This window comes from Coregonus clupeaformis, unplaced genomic scaffold (genome assembly GCF_020615455.1).
Source record: "Coregonus clupeaformis isolate EN_2021a unplaced genomic scaffold, ASM2061545v1 scaf0057, whole genome shotgun sequence".
Classification (NCBI taxonomy): Eukaryota; Metazoa; Chordata; class Actinopteri; order Salmoniformes; family Salmonidae; genus Coregonus; species Coregonus clupeaformis.
This window is the reverse complement of record NW_025533512.1, coordinates 300,001-319,917: the sequence shown is the minus strand read 5'-3', so window position 1 is coordinate 319,917 and position 19,917 is coordinate 300,001. Positions and strand designations below refer to the sequence as shown.

Here is a 19,917-nt window from a genome sequence, read left to right as displayed (position 1 = left end):
ATGTACAGTTGAAGTCGGAAGTTTACATACACCTTAGCCAAATACATTTAAACTCAGTTTTTCACAATTCCTGACATGTTTATCCTAGTAAATATTCCCTGTCTTAGGTCAGTTAGGATCACCACTTTATTTTAAGAATGTGAAATGTCAGAATAATAGTAGAGATAATGATTTATTTCAGCTTTTATTTCTTTCATCACATTCCCATTGGGTCAGAAGTTTACATACACTCAATTAGTATTTGGTAGCATTGCCTTTAAATAGTTTAACTTGGGTCAAACGTTTCGGGTAGCCTTCTACAAGCTTCCCACAATAAGTTGGGTGAATTTTGGCCCATTCCTCCTGACAGAGCTGGTGTAACTGAGTCAGGTTTGTAGGCCTCCTTGCTCGCACATGCTTTTTCAGTTCTGCCCACAAATGTTCTACAGGATTGAGGTTAGGGCTTTGTGATGGCCACTCAAATACCTTGACTTTGTTGTCCTTAAGCCATTTTGCCACAACTTTGGATGTATGCTTGGGGTCATTGTCCATTTGGAAGACCCATTTGTGACCAAGCTTTAACTTCCTGACTGATGTCTTGAGATGTTGCTTCAATATATCCACATATTCCTTCCTCATGATGCCATCTATTTTGTGAAGTGCACCAGTCCCTCCTGCAGCAAAGCACCCCCACAGCATGATGCTGCCACCAAACTCCAAACATAACGATGGTCATTATGGCCAAACAGTTCTATTTTTGTTTCATCAGACCAGAGGACATTTCTCCAAAAAGTACGACCTTTGTCCACATGTGCAGTTGCAGACCGTAGTCTGGCTTTTTTATGGCGGTTTTGGAGCAGTGGCTTCTTCCTTGCTGAGCGGCCTTTCAGGTTATGTCGGTATCGGACTCAAATGATGTCAATTAGCCTATCAGAAGCTTCTAAAGCCATGACATCATTTTCTGGAATTTTCCAAGCTGTTTAAAGGCACAGTCAACTTAGTGTATGTAAACTTCTGACCCACTGGAATTGTGATACAGTGAATTCTAAGTGAAATAATCTGTCTGTAAACAATTGTTGGAAAAATTACTTGTGTCATGCACAAAGTAGATGTCCTAACCGACTTGCCAAAACTATAGTTTGTTAAGAAGAAATTTGTGGAGTGGTTGAAAAACTAGTTTTAATGACTCCAACCTAAGTGTATATAAACTTCCGACTTCAACTGTAGGTCAAAGAAAGTCCCCATGATAGAAGTCTCTAAAGCTTATATTTTGCTACTTTTGCTACTTTGCTACATTTGCTGATTTTCATGCTCTCGCTGTAATGGCTGTCACAATCCATGTCATGCTGCCATCACTACCTGGTTGTGAAATATTCCATCACCATAGGATGATTAATAAAACACTGAGGCTTGCTACATGTATAACCTGCCTATTCCCATAACCGACACCTGTGCTGCTAACTAGCTTAGCAAACTGTACGCTATGATAGACTGTGTAAAATGGAGGCGCTGGCAAACTCAGTGGACTGGGCAGACAGACAGACCATAATGTTGCCCAGTGTCTCCATGGTTTCTGTTACCATGGCTCTGACCTTAAACCCTCTGGCCTTGTGCAGGAGGAGAGGCCGGACAAAAAGCCCCAGATGGAGGAGTTCGACGAAAACTTCTACGGCGAGCTGTACGATGACCTCGAAGTCTCCATGGTAACAATGGGTCCCAATATCAGCGGGTATGAGGTCAGTTGAATTGAGAATTTGATATACTGTGTGTTCATACGGTGAAGCTCAGTGTTAGCACCACCATCATGTTCTGTAGCAGCTCAGTCATTAATGTGGTCATTGGATCATGTGATTTACTGTCATGTTGTATGGACTCGTAGATTGTAGAGTACGAGGACATAAGTAACGAGACAGAGAACCAGGAGTATGAAGAGTATGAGACCTACGAAGACGGATATGGCTTTGCAGAGAGAGAGGGGGCTGATACCTGGGATGGAGAGGTAGGCCTCACCATTCATACAGTTAAAGTGTATTCACTCAGAGACTGCTGAGACTCCTGTACCTGACCTACAACTACTGTACATACAGTAAGTAATCAATCACCTAACATGTCTGTTCATATGTCTGTCTGTCTGTCTGTCTGTCTGTCTGTCTGTCTGTCTGTCTGTCTGTGTCTGTCTGTGCCTCAGGCCAGTGTCAGAGCACTGAAAGGAGAGAAGGGGGAGCCTGCCATTGTTGAACCGGTGAGCTTGAGTATTCAGACAGAATTTTGCTCATGTAAATCAATTTTAGGCCCTTAATATTTTATTTTAGGATTTTATTTTAAGTCGGTGTTTTGTCATGTAATCTTTATGAATCTATAAAGACTATATGGAGTATTTATGTCTTTATGTTGAAATATCTCTGGTATATACTGTATGTGTTTATATGCCATTGTCATATCTGTATGATGTTGTACAGGGTACACTGGTGGAGGGACCAGCCGGCCCCCCAGGACCAGAGGTAAGACCCCTGCTCCCAGTCATTACCACTACATCATATTACATTGATATTACATTAATACTACTTCATAACTATCACTCCACTTTACTGCCCATATTGATACTATGGACCAGTGCTGATTGACTGTGTGTTTATTCTCCAGGGTCTTCCAGGCGGACCAGGATCAATGGGCCCCCGAGGACCCAGTGGAGACCCAGGTGATTTGGTGAGTATCCTCCTCCGTGGAGTATTGACCCATAGTGGACTGTCCTCAGGGACAGTATGACCATAGTCAGGGTCCACAGGGACTGTGCTCTGGGTTTGACCATGACCACGACCTACACAAACAGGTCAGGGATGCTGTGACCTCACTGTGGTCTTGACCGTAACCTTACTGAGCTTAAGGGACTAAGGGACTGGTGATGACTCATGTGTGGGTTTGACCTAATTCACTCTGTTGAAATGTGTGTGTGTGTGTCTGTGTGCGTGCCTTTGTGTGTTTGTGTTCCCTCCCTGAACACAGCCTCACTCCCACAGACACAAACCAACAGATGCTCAGTCGTCTCTAGTGATCTAAAGGATTTTTAACGATGTTGTTGTAGGAGAAAAACATGGAGGTCTTCTAAATCAGTTTTACCTTAAATCAAACACATCAAATCAGATCATCAAACAAGCTCTTTCTTCTTTCAAAGCAGATCTGAAACAAATGTAAAAACAGTGTTCCATAATCCTGCCTGTCTACATTATTTCATCTTCATAGTTTTTTATGCCTTGCAGTATACAACAGTATTCTCAGTGTGACAGATACTATAATAATGTTCCTATTGAGACAAAGGCCTTCGTCTCTGCTGCAGAGAGTCTAGGTGATTGACAGTTTGGGATTAGCTCATACCTCAAATTCTTTATGAGGTGCTTAATTGTACATTAGGCTTTCGATAGGGGCATCAAGCAGAAAATCATTAGCTGTTCCCCCCCCTCTCTAGAGACAAGCTAATTGATATGAACCTGAGAGTGAGTAACATGCCCTCTGGAAATGAGGCAGAGGTTGTTTTAACAGAGATTGGATTGTAGGGCTCATTCTCGTCTGTTTAGCGTTATGTACACACTGGAACACTCCCACTTACAGGCCTATACTGTACATACTTGTGTTGTTCACTGTATACACACTCATACAGTCATGATTAAAATCCTCCCTCTCTCTCTCCCTCTGTCTCTCAGGGTCCTCCAGGGCGTCCTGGTTTAGCTGGGGTTGATGGGATACCTGGTCCTCCAGGAACCATGCTGATGTTACCAGTAAGAATGAGATAAAACTCTCTTTATTTAAACTTCCCTCATTTGAACACACACTCATATTCAGTTCCCATTGACTATGGCTGAATCCCAAATCACTCCCTTCCCCTCTGCCCTCAATTTGCGCGTTCACGTGTGCCTCCCCCAAGTGTCCCAAAGCTGAGGGAGTGAAAATTATCGAGGGTGTAGGGGCTAATTAGACCCTCAGATAGCCACTTCGACCGAACCAGCAAGGCTGCAGGCTTCAGAGCGAAGTACTATCCTGACACACACTGCGATATGTTTGGAGTTTGTGCAATTTCATACAAATAATGGAAATGCGTGCCTGATTATATGCCACGTACATTTGTTTTGTCTGATTTCGAGACTTGACACATGATTAAATACTTCCCAAATTACATTTTTAACTGTTACTGAGGTTTATATATTGTAAAACAACAGGGGGGATTTGTTCATTTGAATTTCATGCTTGCTTTGTGGAACATGAATTACATCATTCAAGTCAGGAGTGTGTCCCAAAGTTGATGGGTTTATTGATCCCATCGTCACTCTCTGGATGTCACCCTCAGAGTTTCGTCAGCAACACGTGAAAACGGAGAGCCCTCCTAGCGAGTTGGTAGGGGGGGGGGGATTCACCGTACAGTATGTGATGCTGTCCTGAGGCAGGGCAGTAACAGCTCTGAGCCACTAGGTGGAGCTGTGAGATTGAATGCTGATGAGGCCAGATGAAATCTATGCTGTGTATTAAAATCAAATCAAATCAAATCAAATTGTATTTGTCACATACACGTGTTTAGCAGATGTTATAGCGGGTGTAGCGAAATGCTTGTGCTTCTAGCTCCGACAGTGCAGTAATATCTAACAAGTAATATCTAACAATTTCACAACATATACTCAATACACACAAAACTAGTAAGGAATGGAATTTAAGAATATATACATATATGGACAAGCGATGACAGAGCAGCATGGACTAAGATACAGTAGAATATTATAGAATAGAATGCAGTATATACATATGAGATGAGTAGTGCAAGATATGTAAACATCATTAAAGTGGCCAGTGATTTCAATAGGCAGCAGCAGCCTCTAATGTGCTAGTGATGGCTATTTAACAGTCTCATGGCCTTGAGATAGAAGCTGTATTTCATTCTCTCTGTCCCAGCTTTGATGCACCTGTACTGACCTCGCCTTCTGGGTGATAGCGGGGTGAACAGGCAGTGGCTCGGGTGGTTGATGTCCTTGATGATCTTTCTGGCCTTCCTGTGACATCGGGTGCTGTATGTGTCTTGGAGGGCGGGTAGTTTGCCCCCGGGAATGCGTTCGGCAGGCCGCACCACCCTCTGGAGAGCCCTACGGTTGTGGGCGTTGCAGTTGTCATACCAGGCGGTGATACAGCCCGACAGGATGCTCTCAGTTGTGTATCTGTAAAAGTTTGTGAGGGTTTTAGGTGCCAAGCCGAATTTCTTCAGCCTCCTGAGGTTGAAGAGGCTCTGTTGCGCCTTCTTCACCACACTGTCTGCGTAGGTGGACCATTTCAGTTTGTCGGTGATGTGTACGCCAAGGAACTTGAAGCTTTCCACCTTCTCCACTGTGGTCCCGTCGATGTGGATAGGGGGGTGCACCCTCTGCTGTTTCCTGAAGTCCACGATCATCTCCTTTGTTTTTTTTATGTTGAGTGAGAGGTTATTTTCCTGGCACCACACTCCCAGAGCCCTCACCTCCTCCCTGTAGGCGGTCTCGTCATTGTTGGTACTCAAGCCTACTATTGTTGTGTCGTCTACAAACTTTATGATTGAGTTGGAGGCGTGCTTGGCCACGCAGTCATGGGTGAACAGGGAGTCCAGGAAGGGGCTGAGCACGCACCCTTGTGGGGCCCCAGTGTTGAGGATCAGCGAAGTGGAGATGCTATTTCCTACCTTCACCACCTGGGGGCGGCCCCTCAGGAAGTCCAGGACCCAGTTGCACAGGGCGGGGTTCAGACCCAGGGCCTCGAGCTTAATGATGAGCTTGGAGGGTACTATGGTGTTGAATGCTGAGCTATAGTCAATGAACAGCATTCTTACATAGGTATTCCTCTTGTCCAGATGGGATAGGGCAGTGTGCAGTGTGATGGCGATTGCATCGTCTGTGGATCTATTGGGGCGGTAAGCAAATTGAAGTGGGTCTTGGGTGACAGGTAAGGTAGAGGTGATATGATCCTTGACTAGTCTCTCAAAGCACTTCATGATGACAGAGAGAGGGGGAGAGAAGGACTTATACTGCATGTATTTAGGTTTATCACTCTACTCCTTTCTCTTGTAGTTCCAACATGGTGGTGATTCTCAGAAGGGGCCTGTGGTGTCAGCCCAGGAGGCTCAGGCTCAGGCCATCCTGCAGCAGACCAAGGTAACGTCCACCTGGCCACTACTGCTGTAACCTGTAGCATCATTATTCCTTTTACATTAGATATTAGCCTTGACTTATCTTACCCTTGTTTATTCCAGATGTCGTTGAAGGGACCTCCAGGTCCATTGGGTCTTACAGGGCGACCAGGCCCACTGGTAGGATACCCACCTAGCTTGAACCATAAGCCACAAACTTAACTTCTACCTTTATCTTCTATCTACATCTAACATCCTGTCTACAGTCCACCACAACCACATTAAACAAAGCCCCTTTTGTCTCCATGCACATACAAACAATCAGCAATCTGATCATCACTACTGTGACTTAACAGGCTATTCTTTATATTTCCTTGTTTGGTTTGACTGTCTTTCCTCTCTGTGTTTAGGGTCTTACTGGTTCCTCTGGACTTAAAGGTGATGCTGGAGAACATGGCCCAAGGGTAAGAGGATATACTATTTTGACTTGCTACCACAGAGCAGTCAAGGTCCATTTAGATTTTGATGTATCCTACTGGTCTCACTCTCTCACTGTCCCTCTCTCTGTCTCCCTCCCCCCCTCTCTCTTCATCTCTCTCCTCCTCCCCCCCTCTCTCTGTCTATTCTCTCTCTCTCCTCCTCCTCCCCCTCTCTCTGTCTATTCTCTCTCTCCTCCTCCTCCCCCTCTCTCTGTCTATTCTCTCTCTCTCCTCCTCCTCCCCCCTCTCTCTGTCTATTCTCTCTCTCCTCCTCCTCCCCCTCTCTCTGTCTATTCTCTCTCTCTCCTCCTCCTCCCCCTCTCTCTGTCTAATCTCTCTCTCTCCTCCTCCTCCCCCTCTCTCTCCATCTATTATTTTTTTCTCTCTCTCTCTCCTCCTCCAACCCCTCTCCATCTATTCTTTCTCAGGGTCCCCGTGGTGTTCCAGGCCCTCCAGGACTCAATGGGAAGTTAGGAAAGAGGGTGAGACTTCTTAGTGAGCTATGTGATATTGTCGTCATGCTCCAGAAACCAAACTGTGGACTGTAACTCTATACAGATGTTCTGAACTGTTGTTGTACTCCTTGATCAGATACAACCAACTGTTAATACAACAAATATTTTCTCTCTCTCTCACCTTACCTGTCCCTTCATTGACAGTAGTGTCAGTTGTAGTGTGTGTGTTATGAGTGTTAGGGTGACCTGTATCCCTGGCAGATGGCTGTTTAACTCTGTATGTGTGTCCTCTCCTAGGGCCGGGCTGGAACGGATGGAGGTCGCGGAGCACCGGGGGAGATCGGAGGAAAAGTAAGCTCCCTAAAATCACAATTCATCACAGTGCAGTGGGTGAAAATCGAAGTAAATTGTGTTAAGGCAGAACCTCCGCTACTCAAGTTTGTTTGTGTGTAGTGTACTGTACCTGCACAGTGGATAGTTTGTTTTGGAATGAACTGTACTATTGGTGTGTCTGGCAGTTCATCTGAGTGATCCAATTTAGTGTATGTTCTTGTGCGAGTTAGCAACAGAATCGTGAACGAATGAATGATTCCACAATAATTGTCAAAGGAAGTCTTAATTTTCACTTGCTAAATAACCCTAGAGCTATCAGAGGATCTGAGACTAAGTTTATTAGACATATTAACCACGCCAGCGATTCAATAGTTTACAGCTGCAGGAAGAGCTTGGTAAATAAATGTCGCTACCCTGATAGTCTCTGACAGGACAGCAGTGTCTTTATCTGTCAGAACATGGTTCCAGAACAGGACAGAACAGCTAATACTCTGGGCTCCCAGTCCCAGCCAGAGACACTACACACACACACACACACACACACACACACACACACACACACACACACACACACACACACACACACACACACACACACACACACACACACACACACACGGAAGCCAGAGTATTAGCTGTTCTGTCCTGTTTTGTGCTAAAACACTGTTCTGATAAAGACACTGCTGTTCACACACACACACACACACACACACACACACACACACACACTGTTCCCAGTCAGAGCTAATAACACACTGCCAGATGGGAGAGTCCACGGGGACGGCATCTCGATCTTGTGTGTGTTTGTGTGTGTGTATGTATGTGTGTGTGTTGTAACTATGTCTCTATCTCATGCTCTTGGGTCTATTTATCCTCAGGGGGACAGAGGCTTTGACGGACTGCCAGGTCTCCCAGGAAACAAGGGCCACAGAGTGAGTGAGGACTAGCAACCCAAGTCTCTACTGTCTGTCTTTCTTTCTGCCTGAGACTGTGTGCATGTTTAACATTTATGTGTGGGAAGTATTTGTGACTGCTGATGTGTTTAATGGCATTGAACATCAAGTCTTCATATGCCTTACACAGTATATAATGTATTTTCTCCTAGGGGGAGAGAGGGAAGCCTGGACCACATGGGCCTGATGGAGAGCCAGGAGAAAAGGTGAGGACAAAAAGTAACCATTAATGTGCTATAGGACCCTGCTGTGTAACCACAACCAACATCCCCTTCAGCAAAGTCCAGAAAACATGGACCCCATGGGCAGCCATAGAATTTGAATTCCATTTCTATGTGTGCTGCATGTTGAAACCAGAGCCACATACTGTTCTGTATAACATAAAGGTACATACAGTACCAGTCAAAAGTTTGGAGACACCTACTCATTCAAGGGTTTTTCTTTATTTGTATTATTTTCTGCATTGTAGAATAATAGTGAAGAAATCAAAACTATGAAATAACACATATGGAATCATGTAGTAACCAAAAAAGTGTTAAACAAATCAAAATATATTTTATATTTAAGATTCTTCAAATAGCCACCCTTTGCCTTACATTTACATTTACATTTTAGTCATTTAGCAGACGCTCTTATCCAGAGCGACTTACAGGAGCAATTAGGGTTAAGTGCCTTGCTCAAGGGCACATTAACGTCATTTAGCAGACGCTCTTAGCCAGAGCGACTCACAAATTGGTGCGTTCACCCTATAGCCAGTGGGATAACCACTTTACAATTTGGGGGGTACACTTTACAATTTGGGGGGGGGGTATTCCTATCCCAGGTATTCCTTAAAGAGGTGGGGTTTCAAATGTCTCCGGAAGGTGGTGAGTGACTCCGCTGTCCTGGCGTCGTGAGGGAGCTTGTTCCACCATTGGGGTGCCAGAGCAGCGAGCAGTTTTGACTGGGCTGAGCGGGAACTATGCTTCCGCAGAGGAAGGGGAGCCAGCAGGCCAGAGGTGGATGAACGCAATGCCCTCGTTTGGGTGTAGGGACTGATCAGAGCCTGAAGGTACGGAGGTGCCGTTCCCCTCACTGCTCCATAGGCAAGCACCATGGTCTTGTAGCGGATGCGAGCTTCAAATTGATGTTGGCGGAGAACGACAGGGTGTTGTCCAGGGTCACGCCTAGGCTCTTCGCACTCTGGGAGGAGGACACAGCGGAGTTGTCAACCGTGATGGCGAGATCATGGAATGGGCAGTCCTTCCCCGGGAGGAAGAGCAGCTCCGTCTTGCCAGGGTTCAGCTTGAGGTGGTGATCCGTCATCCATACTGATATGTCTGCCAGACATGCAGAGATGCGATTCGCCACCTGGTTATCAGAAGGGGGAAAGGAGAAGATTAGTTGTGTATCGTCAGCGTAGCAATGATAGGAAAGGCCATGTGAGGATATGACAGAGCCAAGTGACTTGGTGTATAGGGAGAAAAGGAGAGGGCCTAGAACTGAGCCCTGGGGGACACCAGTGGTGAGAGCACGTGGTGCGGAGACAGCTTCTCGCCACGTCACTTGGTAGGAGCGACCGGTCAGGTAGGACGCAATCCAGGAGTGAGCCGCGCCGGAGATGCCCTTGATGACAGCTTTGCACACTCTTGGCATTCTCTCAACCAGCTTCACCTGGAATGCTTTTCCAACAGTCTTGAAGGAGTTCCCACATATGCTGAGCACTTGTTGACTGCTTTTCCTTCACTCTGCTGTCCGACTCATCCGAAACCATCTCAATTGGGTTGAGTTCGGGGATTGTGGAGGCCAGATCATCTAATGCAGCACTCCATCACTCTCCTTCTAAAATAGCCCTTACACAGCCTGGAGGTGTTTTGGGTCATTTTCCTGTTGAAAAACAAATGATAGTCCCACTAAGCCCAAACCAGATGGGATGGCGTATCGCTGCAGAATGTGGTGGTAGCCATGCTGGTTAAGTGTGCCTTGAATTCTAAATAAATCACGGACAGTGTCACCAGCAAAGCACCCCCACACCATAACACCTCCTCCTCTATGCTTTACGGTGGGAACTACACATGCGGAGATCATCCGTTCACCCACACTGCGTCTCATGAAGACATGCCGGTTGGAACCAAAAATCTCAAATTAGGACAAATTTCCACCGGTCTAATGTCCATTGCTCATTTTTCTTGGCCCAAGCAGGTCTCTTCTTCTTATTGGTGTCCTTTAGTAGTGGTTTCTTTGAAGCAATTCAACCATGAAGGCCTGATTCACACAGTCCCCTCTGAACAGTTGATGTTTTAGATGTGTCTGTGACTTGAACTCTGTGAAGCATTTATTTGGGCTGCAATTTCTGAGGCTGGTAACTCTATTGAACTTATCCTCCGCAGCAGAGGTAACGCTGGGTCTTCCATTCCTGTGGCGGTCCTCATGAGAGCCAGTTTCATCACCAACTGATTGGCTCAAATGCATTAAGAAGGAAAGAAATTCCACAAATTAACTTTTAAGAAGGCACACCTGTTAATTGAAATGCATTCCAGGTGACTACCTCATGAAGTTGGTTGAGAGAATGCCAAGAGTGTGCAAAGCTGTCATCAAGGCAAAGGTTGTAATTTCAAGAATCTAAAATATATTTTGATTTATTTAACACTTTTTCGGTTACTACATGATTCCATATGTGTTATTTCATAGTTTTGATGTCTTCACTATTATTCTACAACGTAAAAAATAGTAAAAATAAAGAAAAACCCTTGAATGAGTAGGTGTGTCCAAACTTTTGACTGGTAGTGTACATATTATATGAAAAAGTACGAAAATGTATGCACTCACTACTGTAAGTCGCTCTGGATAAGAGCGTCTGCTGTATGATAACATTTTCCATGAGGCAAGGTAAAAGTGAAGGACACAATTACCATGATCGGTAGAGGAAATTCTCCTACGATAGTTGAGCAAAGCACACAGATCAAAGCACTCACCATTGAGATAAAATAGAAAAACCTAGAATTTTTAATACATTTCTGTCGTTCTGGCTTTAGTTCACTAAGACAACAACAAGCAATGCAAATATCAATGATTTAAATCCAGAGAGGATTATAAATTAAGTATGTTTCAGACTATTTTTAGGATACTGAAGATGAATTCTGGTCAGGACAAGGCATGTTAGTTATGTGAATGGGGGGATATATAGAGGATGCGTGTAATGTATGATGTAGACATATGTCAGTCAACTGATTTCTTTAATAGGACAGAGAGGCACATGAAGATAGGATAGTATTCTCTCTCTGTTGACTCTTTCTCTTGTGTCATTTTTTAGGGTTTAGATGGACCCTTAGGGCCGAGTGGACAGCCCGGTGAACCTGTGAGTAACCACGTCCAAATGCAGCATCGGCACATTCTACACACACACACATTTCTCCACCCAACAGGCGGCTCTATGTGCGCAGTGTGCCCAGGCTGATTGTCTACGATTCACACTCCATCTTTATCCCAGCAGGTGAGGATGAGGTCCAGTGGGGCTCTGCCTCTCTAAATGGATCACCCAGCGCACAAAGAAATAGAGGGCTGTAATAGACATGTTAGGAGGGGTGTGTTCTGGCTCACACACATCACACTGAATGGGGATCTACCGATCGTCTACCGATCGTTCAGCGCGCTGCTGAGGCCGTCTGAGTCAGAATTGTGCGAAAATATCATTTTCGTGAGATTCTACATGTAAAATCGGTTTGCACTTGGTTCGCAAGTACTCTCCGCAGGCAACCACTATTGGTGGTTCGAGCCCTTAAACTACAGAGACTCAGGGAAATAGAGGAACTGGGGGTTTGGATGAGAGAGAGAGGGGAAGAGAGGAGGAAGTGGGAGGGAGTGAGGGAGGGAGGGAGGGAGGTGTGAGATAGAAATTCAGTGGGTGGTGAATGAGATAAGAGTGAGTTAGAGAGAGAGGGAAAGGGAGAGAGAGATAGAAGAGATTCAGTCCTGGCCTGAATGATTATATTTCCATATCAATCACTTCAAGGGAGATCACAGATGTAGCTTTGGAACAGGTGGCTTGGCCGGTGTGCAAAGAGTGATGTTGACAAAAACAACACACACAGAAACACCCCCCAACCCGCTTCATCTCTCCTCACAGACAGACACTCACTCTCACACAAATACACACTTGCCCATATGCGCACAGGCTCATTAACTCGCTCTTCCTCAGACACACAGACACACTCACACACACAGACATACACACATACAGTGCATTCGGAAAGTATTCAGACCCCTTTACTTTTTCCACATTTTGTTACGTTACAGCCTTATTCTAAAATTGATTAAATTGATTTTTTCCCTCATCAATCTACACACAATACCCCATAATGACAAAGCAAAAACAGCTTTTCTGAAATTTTTGCAAATGTATAATACAAAGAAAAACGGAAATATAACATTTACATAAGTATTCAGACCCTTTACTCAGTACTTTGTTGAAGCACCTTTGGCAGTGATTACAGCCTTGAGTCTTCTTGGGTAGGATACAAGCTTGGCACACCTGTATTTGGGGAGTTTCTCCCATTTTTCTCTGCAGTTCCTCTCAGGCTCTGTCAGGTTGGATGAGGAGTGTTATGCACAGCTATTTTCAGGTCTCTCCAGAGATGTTCAATTCAGTTCAAGTCCGGGCTCTGGCTAGGCCACTCAAGGACATTCAGAGACTTGTCCCGAAGCCACTCCTGTGTTGTCTTGGCTGTGTGCTTAGGGTCGTTGTCCTGTTGGAAGATGAACATTCACCCCAGTCTGAGGTCCTGAGTGCTCTGGAGCAGGTTTTCATCAAGGATCTCTCTGTACTTTGCTCCGTTCATTTTTACATTTACGTCATTTAGCAGACGGTCTTATCCAGAGCGACTTACAAATAGGTGCATTCACCTTATAGCCAGTGGGATAACCACTTTACAATGTTTATTTTTTTATTTTTTTAATTATTTTGGGGGGAGGGGGGTCCCAGGTATTCAAATGTCTCCGGAAGGTGGTGAGTGACTCCGCTGTCCTGGCGTCGTGAGGGGAGCTTGTTCCACCATTGGGGTGCCAGAGCAGCGAACAGTTTTGACTGGGCTGAGCGGGAACTATGCTTCCGCAGAGGTAGGGGAGCCAGCAGGCCAGAGGTGGATGAACGCAGTGCTCTCGTTTGGGTGTAGGGACTGATCAGAGCCTGAAGGTACGGAGGTGCCGTTCCCCTCACAGCTCCGTAGGCAAGCACCATGGTCTTGTAGCAGATGCGAGCTTCAACTGGAAGCCAGTGGAGTGTGCGGAGGAGCGGGGTGACGTGAGAGAACTTGGGAAGGTTGAACACCAGACGGGCTGCGGCATTCTGGATGAGTTGTAGGGGTTTAATGGCACAGGCAGGGAGCCCGGCCAACAGCAAGTTGCAGTAATCCAGACGGGAGATTACAAGTGCCTGGATTAGGACCTGTGCCGCTTCCTGTGTAAGGCAGGGTCGTACTCTCCGAATGTTGTAGAGCATGAACCTACAGGATCGGGTCACCGCCTTGATGTTAGCGGAGAACGACAGGGTATTGTCCATCTTTGCCTCGATCCTGACTAGTCTTCCAGTCCCTGCCGATGAAAAACATCCACACAGCATGAGGTTGCTACCACCATGCTTCACCGTAGGGATGGTGCCAGGTTTCCTCCAGAAGTGACGCTTGGCATTCAGGCCAAAGAGTTCAATCTTGGTTTCATCAGACCAGAGAATCTTGTTTCTCATGGTCTGAGAATCTTTAGGTACATTTTGGCAAACTCCAAGCGGGCTGTCATGTGCCTTTTACTGAGGAGTGGCTTCCATCTGGCCACTCTACCATAAAGGCCTGATTGGTGGAGTGCTGCAGAGATGGTTGTCCTTCTGAAAGGTTCTCCCATCTCCATAGAGGAACTCGGGAGCTCTGTCAGAGTGACTATCGGGTTCTTGGTCACCTCCCTGACCAAGGCCCTTCTCCCCCGATTGCTCAGTTTGGCCGGGCGGCCAGCTCTAGGAAGAGTCTTGGTGGTTCCAAACTTCTTCCATTTAAGAATAATGGAGACCACTGTGTTCTTGGGGACCTTCAATGCTGCAGAAATGTTTTGGTACCCTTCCCCAGATCTGTGCCTCGACACAATCCTGTCTCGGAGCTCTACGGACAATTCCTTCGACCTCATGGCTTGGTTTTTGCTCTGACATGCACTGTCAACTGTGGGACCTTATATAGACAGGTGTGTGCCTTTCCAAATCATGTCCAATCAATTGAATTTACCACGGGTGGACTCCAATCAAGATGTAGAAACATCTCAAGGATGATCAATGGAAACAGGATGCACCTGAGCTCAATTTCGAAGGCACTGTATATATACTGTACCTATATTTCAGTCATAATTTGAGGATGTATATATACACATGAGCTGATATGAACCTGATACAATATTGATCAGTGTGCTGTGTTTGACTCTAGGGTGCCAGAGGACTTGTCGGACCCAGAGGGTCACCTGGGCCACTTGGACAGCCAGTAAGTCAACATCCCACCTTCACCTTAATGCTGTTCCAATGAACAATTTAACACCCTTCAAACCAGTCTGACATTCATAGATAACATCAAATACAGTTACACCTGATTAGCTGTCTGTCTCTTCCAGGGTATTACAGGTGTGGATGGAGTTCAAGGGTCAAAGGGCAACCTGGTCAGTATTTTTTACTTAACTTGGGACTTGTAGTTTTCATGACAGTTGATCCATGATGACTATAATGGGTGAATGAAAGCTTTCTAAAGATGGTGTTTAGAAACACAACCAGACCTGTGGAATTTGAGTGACTTTAATTGATTAAAGTAAACACAGCTTAAAAAGCATTGACCACAGTGGAATAGCAGTCCCATGACCCTGTTTAGGATTCCTAGCATGAGGGGCTCTGTCCATGTGGTCAGGGTTGTGTGAAGAGAAAGTGTGTGTGATGCTTGTTGTTGTTTTGTCTCAGGGGCCACCTGGAGAGACAGGGCCCAACGGTCAACAAGGAAATCCTGGATTACAGGTAACCCACAACCTCACACAATGTCAACACACAACAACATGTTGTCAAAAACATAATCCATACAAACATAGTCTCAACTCTCTCTCTCTCTCGCTCTCTCCTTTCTCTCTCTCTCTCTCTCACTCTCTCTCTCACACACACACTCCAATCTGACTTCCCAGTCCTCTCACTCTGTGATACCTAACCTGATTAATGCTTTGTTCTGGTCCAGGGCCTGCCTGGTTCTCAGGGTCCCATCGGCCTGCCAGGAGAGAAGGTAGGCACCATGCCTCTCTCTTCAATTCAGATTTAAAGCCCTGATCTTGTGACCGCTATCAGCTCCGCCCCCAGGGGAGGCTGGCTGGCTTGAACGTTGTCACCCAGTATGTCACGTACGTTAAGAGAAGGGTCGGACCAAGGTGCAGCGTGAAAGGCGTACATGTTTATTTAACTAATAAACACACGACACAGTTACCAAAATAACAAACTTAACCGTGACGGTCCAAAGGGCTAACACACAAGCCTAAACAGGAACACAACAAAATCCCACAACACAGGCAGGAAAACTGGCTGCCTAAGTATGATCCCCAATCAGAGACAACGAGCAACAGCTGCCTTTGATTGGGAACCACACCTGGCCAAACATAGAAATACAAACCTAGAATATTCACACCCTGACCAAACTAGCTAGAGTTCTATAGGCCAGGACGTGACACAGTACCAGCCACTCCTGGCTCCTGGCTCCTATTCAGACTACAGAGGACACTTGACAGGAAATTCATATCCAAGAAACACACACTGGAACACACACACAGGCAGGCAGGGAGTCAGTGCTGTGCTATCACACACCAGATTCTCCTCACACTAGAGCAGGGGTACTCAACTACTATTTGAGAAGGTCTGGTTACACACATTTCCAAGGTGGTAAAGGTCCGGATGGATATTGTCTTTATCGGCGTAGTAACAAACCCCCACCTCCCAAGTCGCGACCGATATGACCCCAGACTGTTCACTCCCCTCTTGATGGTGGAAAGAACATTTAGCAGTTTTTAACAACATTTCCCTGCAATTCTTCTACACATTTTGCCATGGGGCAGAGAGAAAATGTTGCAGTTTTAAAGCAAATTTCCTGCAATTCTACACATTTTGCCATGTCTTAAATGTGTTCATATGATACCTGAGTGAGTCAACAAAATCAATGGAGGCCCCCATGGGCACATCTTCTGGCCATGATAACTACAAGATTTAGATAGCTGGTTAGCCTAACATACCTACCTAGCTAACATGGGCTAGTTGATCAACTGTACATTTCTGACATGTTAGAAATGGCTCTCTAATGTATGTCAGTGAATGACATAACAAGAGGAAAACTTCCCATGCACTACCTTGTGCATTTTACTGTTACAACTCTCAACCACATTAATAAATTGAAAGCTCGACTGAGTCGGTTCCCGCGGTTCGTATTGACCCCGTTCTGCTTCCGGATCCGGACCGCGGTCCACCTGTTGAGTATGGCTGAGCTAGAGGCAATTCATAGTCAAAAACACATACAGATATTCAGGTGATTTAAGAATTAAATGTCACCATATTTTAAGACCCAATATCACGTTGTTGTAGCTTGGTTGTTACCCTTGAGATTTATGTGTATATACAGTAAGTTTCACCACTCATGATCTGTCTCTGTCCCCTACAGGGTCCCCAGGGGAAGGGTGGGATGCAGGGACTCCCTGGCATCGATGGCCCTTCTGTAAGTACATCCATCTGATTCCTCTCAGCAGCACTGATAGTACTGACCTTACCAGGGTGCTCTACCTCTTCTCCACCAGCAGGGTAGAACAGAAGGCATTGGGAAAGTGCTCCAATGCAGTATTTCAATTAGCTCTATGAATGAAGGAAGGATCTGTTTACAAAAGGGCTTAGCTAAACTCTTACATCCATATGGTTTACATAGTAGTGAATAGGTTTTATGATTAATGTATAATTGAATGTTCTATAGACACATCACCCTCCTCCAAGTCCCTCTCTCTCTATACATTGTACTGTATTCACTTTGCTTTGCACTGTCTATCAAGCTCCATTGATTTTTTCTAAACAGCCATGGAAATCTGTGGATAGTTATAATAGTAAAGTACCGCCGGCTGGTACAATGCTGTATTACTTGTTATAAACATGTGTGAGCCTTTATAATGTCTTATTATAAGGCTTCTAATATGCTATATCTGTTCAATGTGTGCAGGGCCATCCAGGAAGAGAAGGCCCTCCAGGAGAGAAGGGGCTCAATGTGAGTTACAGTACAGACCGTTAGACCAGACCTGCCTGGGTCATCATACCACTGTTCTGTCATATGAACATCCCTATTATCCAATCACGTTCACTCATCATAATTCTCATATCGCATTCGTTTAATGCATTGTCATCGGACACTCCATTCCACTCCCATTATAATAATGTTTGTCCACATTAGCTCACTGTCATCATCATCATCATTGTGCGCTCACTCATGTTGACTCATCCTTTTCATCATTGTATTTTAACAATGTCATCGTCATTGCGCAATCACATCCCTCCATTACGCTCATCAGTGATATCGTAATTATCATAAAGTACACTCATCGTCATTGTCCGGTCAAAAGCACTTATTGACATTGTGTGAATTGACTACATTAGCCCTATACAATTGCTCACTAGCATCTGTATAATGGATAGTGCTTTTCAGACAGATGAATCCTGATGTTGTTTTGTCATACAGGGTTTGTCTGGAGCCCAAGGGCCTGTTGGTTATCCAGGGACTCGCGGTGTCAAGGTGAGTCAGATGCTATGTAATGATCACGGTTGAAATGTCCTCAAAGGTACCATGCTTAGAGAGATAGCCATTCCCTCAGACATTTCAATCTCTCTAGTGTGTATCTATCTACCTGTGATGGACATGTTGTGGGAGTGTGTGTGAGTGTGTGTTTGACAGTTGACAGGTTCAGAGAGAGCAGGTTTATTCTCGGGAGGAGATCTAATGACAGTGGGAATAACATTTATGGACAGTAGAAATTACAATGTTGTAGGAGAGAGGAACGTGTTTATGTGTGGGGGGGTGGGATTGTGGGTGTGGGTGTTTGTGTGTGTGTGTGCGTGAGGGTGCGTATGGGTGGGTGGGTGGTTGCGTGTGGGTGGGTGGGTGTGTATATACTCGTGTACATGCATGTGTGTGAATTTAGCGTATGCACATGGAATTCAAATTGTGCCTTGAGGGGATAGGTTGTGGTGTTGCATCATGGCTGGGGCTGTCTACTCACTCAAAGTAATATTCACACCAGCAGTATTCCACCTCTAGGTCACTGCCGTTAAGGCGCACGCTGTCCTCGGCTACAATCGTTAATAGATGGTCAATAACTGGTCAATAGCAGGGCAGTGACAGGTTAAGAGCAAATCAATCATCATTCATAAGTCATTCTCCAGGGTCAAATCATGATGTTTCTTACAATAGGTGTGCTGTTGATAGTACTTTTATTTACTTATGAATACAGTACAGTAGTACAGTATCGTCTTGAATGGTGATCATCAGTGATATTGTGGCCTGTTCTGATTCTATTTGTATTTGAATGTCTCTGTTTCACAGGGAGCTGATGGAGTGAGAGGTCTGAAGGGGAGTAAAGGAGAAAAGGTGAGAAAATAGTCATTTTTACAGTAATTCTGCTGTAAAACTAGAAGAATAGACGTGATTACTCACAGTCACAGTACCAGTTGTCTCAATGTCAGATACTGTAAAGCAGGGATGTCAATCATACGGCCCGCGGGCCAGAACCGGCCCGCCAGATGGTTCAATCCGGCCCGCGAGACGACGTCCATTTTTTTTTTTAAAGGAACAGATATTCCAAATTTGTCCAGCAGAGTTCGCACTGAAATAACGAGAGATCCTGAAATAAACAGCACGTGACAGCAACGCGCCCAGAATGCGCCATCTGCCGATCTTGCCTTATCGTTATTAAGCTCTTGTTGTCAAAATTACCCACATTACCAAAATGTCTTTGTCAAAAAGGAGAAAAGTTGACACAGAGTGCAGAGTTTTCCAAGAAAAATGGACTGATTCATATTTATTCACAGAAGGGAATGGGAAATCTGTGTGCTTGGTGTGTAATCAGCAAGTTTCAGTGCTCAAGGAATATAATATTCGGCGCCACTATGAGACTCATCATGGTGAAAAATACAACCATTTGCGAGGACAACTGAGAATAGAGAAGATACATGAATTGTTAGTGGGTCTGAAGAAACAGCAGTCTGTTTTTACCCGTAGCCGAGAGGTCAGTGATGCAGCGGGGAAAGCTAGCTACCTTATTGCTAATGAGATAGCGTTAGGATCCAAGCCATTTTCTGAGGGTGAGTTCGTGAAAACATGCATGCTAAAGGCTGCAGAAATCGTGTGCCCTGAAAAGCGACAGGCCTTTGCCAACATTAGCCTAAAGAGAAACACTGTCGCAGATAGAATTTCAGATCTCTCGGCAGACTTGGAGAGCCAAATGAATCACAAAGTCAAGTCATTTGTTGCATTTTCGGTTGCAATTGATGAGAGCACTGATATTACAGATGTTGCTCAACTGGCCATATT

General features: G+C 45.2%; 1 protein-coding gene across 1 annotated transcript in view; it reads left to right on the top strand.

Annotated features, from left to right (window-relative positions):
- The window catches only part of LOC121569063 (collagen alpha-1(XI) chain), a 97,456-nt gene that overhangs the window by 28,360 nt on the left and 49,179 nt on the right, over nucleotides 1-19,917 (top strand). Inside the window, exons 7-28 of the mRNA XM_041879682.2 lie at nucleotides 1,596-1,715; nucleotides 1,859-1,978; nucleotides 2,168-2,221; nucleotides 2,439-2,480; nucleotides 2,623-2,685; nucleotides 3,678-3,752; nucleotides 6,054-6,137; nucleotides 6,236-6,292; nucleotides 6,523-6,576; nucleotides 7,020-7,073; nucleotides 7,344-7,397; nucleotides 8,258-8,311; nucleotides 8,485-8,538; nucleotides 11,625-11,669; nucleotides 14,770-14,823; nucleotides 14,951-14,995; nucleotides 15,288-15,341; nucleotides 15,553-15,597; nucleotides 17,014-17,067; nucleotides 17,557-17,601; nucleotides 18,070-18,123; nucleotides 18,931-18,975. Coding sequence (XP_041735616.2) covers nucleotides 1,596-1,715; nucleotides 1,859-1,978; nucleotides 2,168-2,221; nucleotides 2,439-2,480; nucleotides 2,623-2,685; nucleotides 3,678-3,752; nucleotides 6,054-6,137; nucleotides 6,236-6,292; nucleotides 6,523-6,576; nucleotides 7,020-7,073; nucleotides 7,344-7,397; nucleotides 8,258-8,311; nucleotides 8,485-8,538; nucleotides 11,625-11,669; nucleotides 14,770-14,823; nucleotides 14,951-14,995; nucleotides 15,288-15,341; nucleotides 15,553-15,597; nucleotides 17,014-17,067; nucleotides 17,557-17,601; nucleotides 18,070-18,123; nucleotides 18,931-18,975 — 1,326 coding nt within the window. The remainder of the gene's footprint in view (nucleotides 1-1,595; nucleotides 1,716-1,858; nucleotides 1,979-2,167; nucleotides 2,222-2,438; nucleotides 2,481-2,622; nucleotides 2,686-3,677; nucleotides 3,753-6,053; nucleotides 6,138-6,235; nucleotides 6,293-6,522; nucleotides 6,577-7,019; nucleotides 7,074-7,343; nucleotides 7,398-8,257; nucleotides 8,312-8,484; nucleotides 8,539-11,624; nucleotides 11,670-14,769; nucleotides 14,824-14,950; nucleotides 14,996-15,287; nucleotides 15,342-15,552; nucleotides 15,598-17,013; nucleotides 17,068-17,556; nucleotides 17,602-18,069; nucleotides 18,124-18,930; nucleotides 18,976-19,917) is intronic.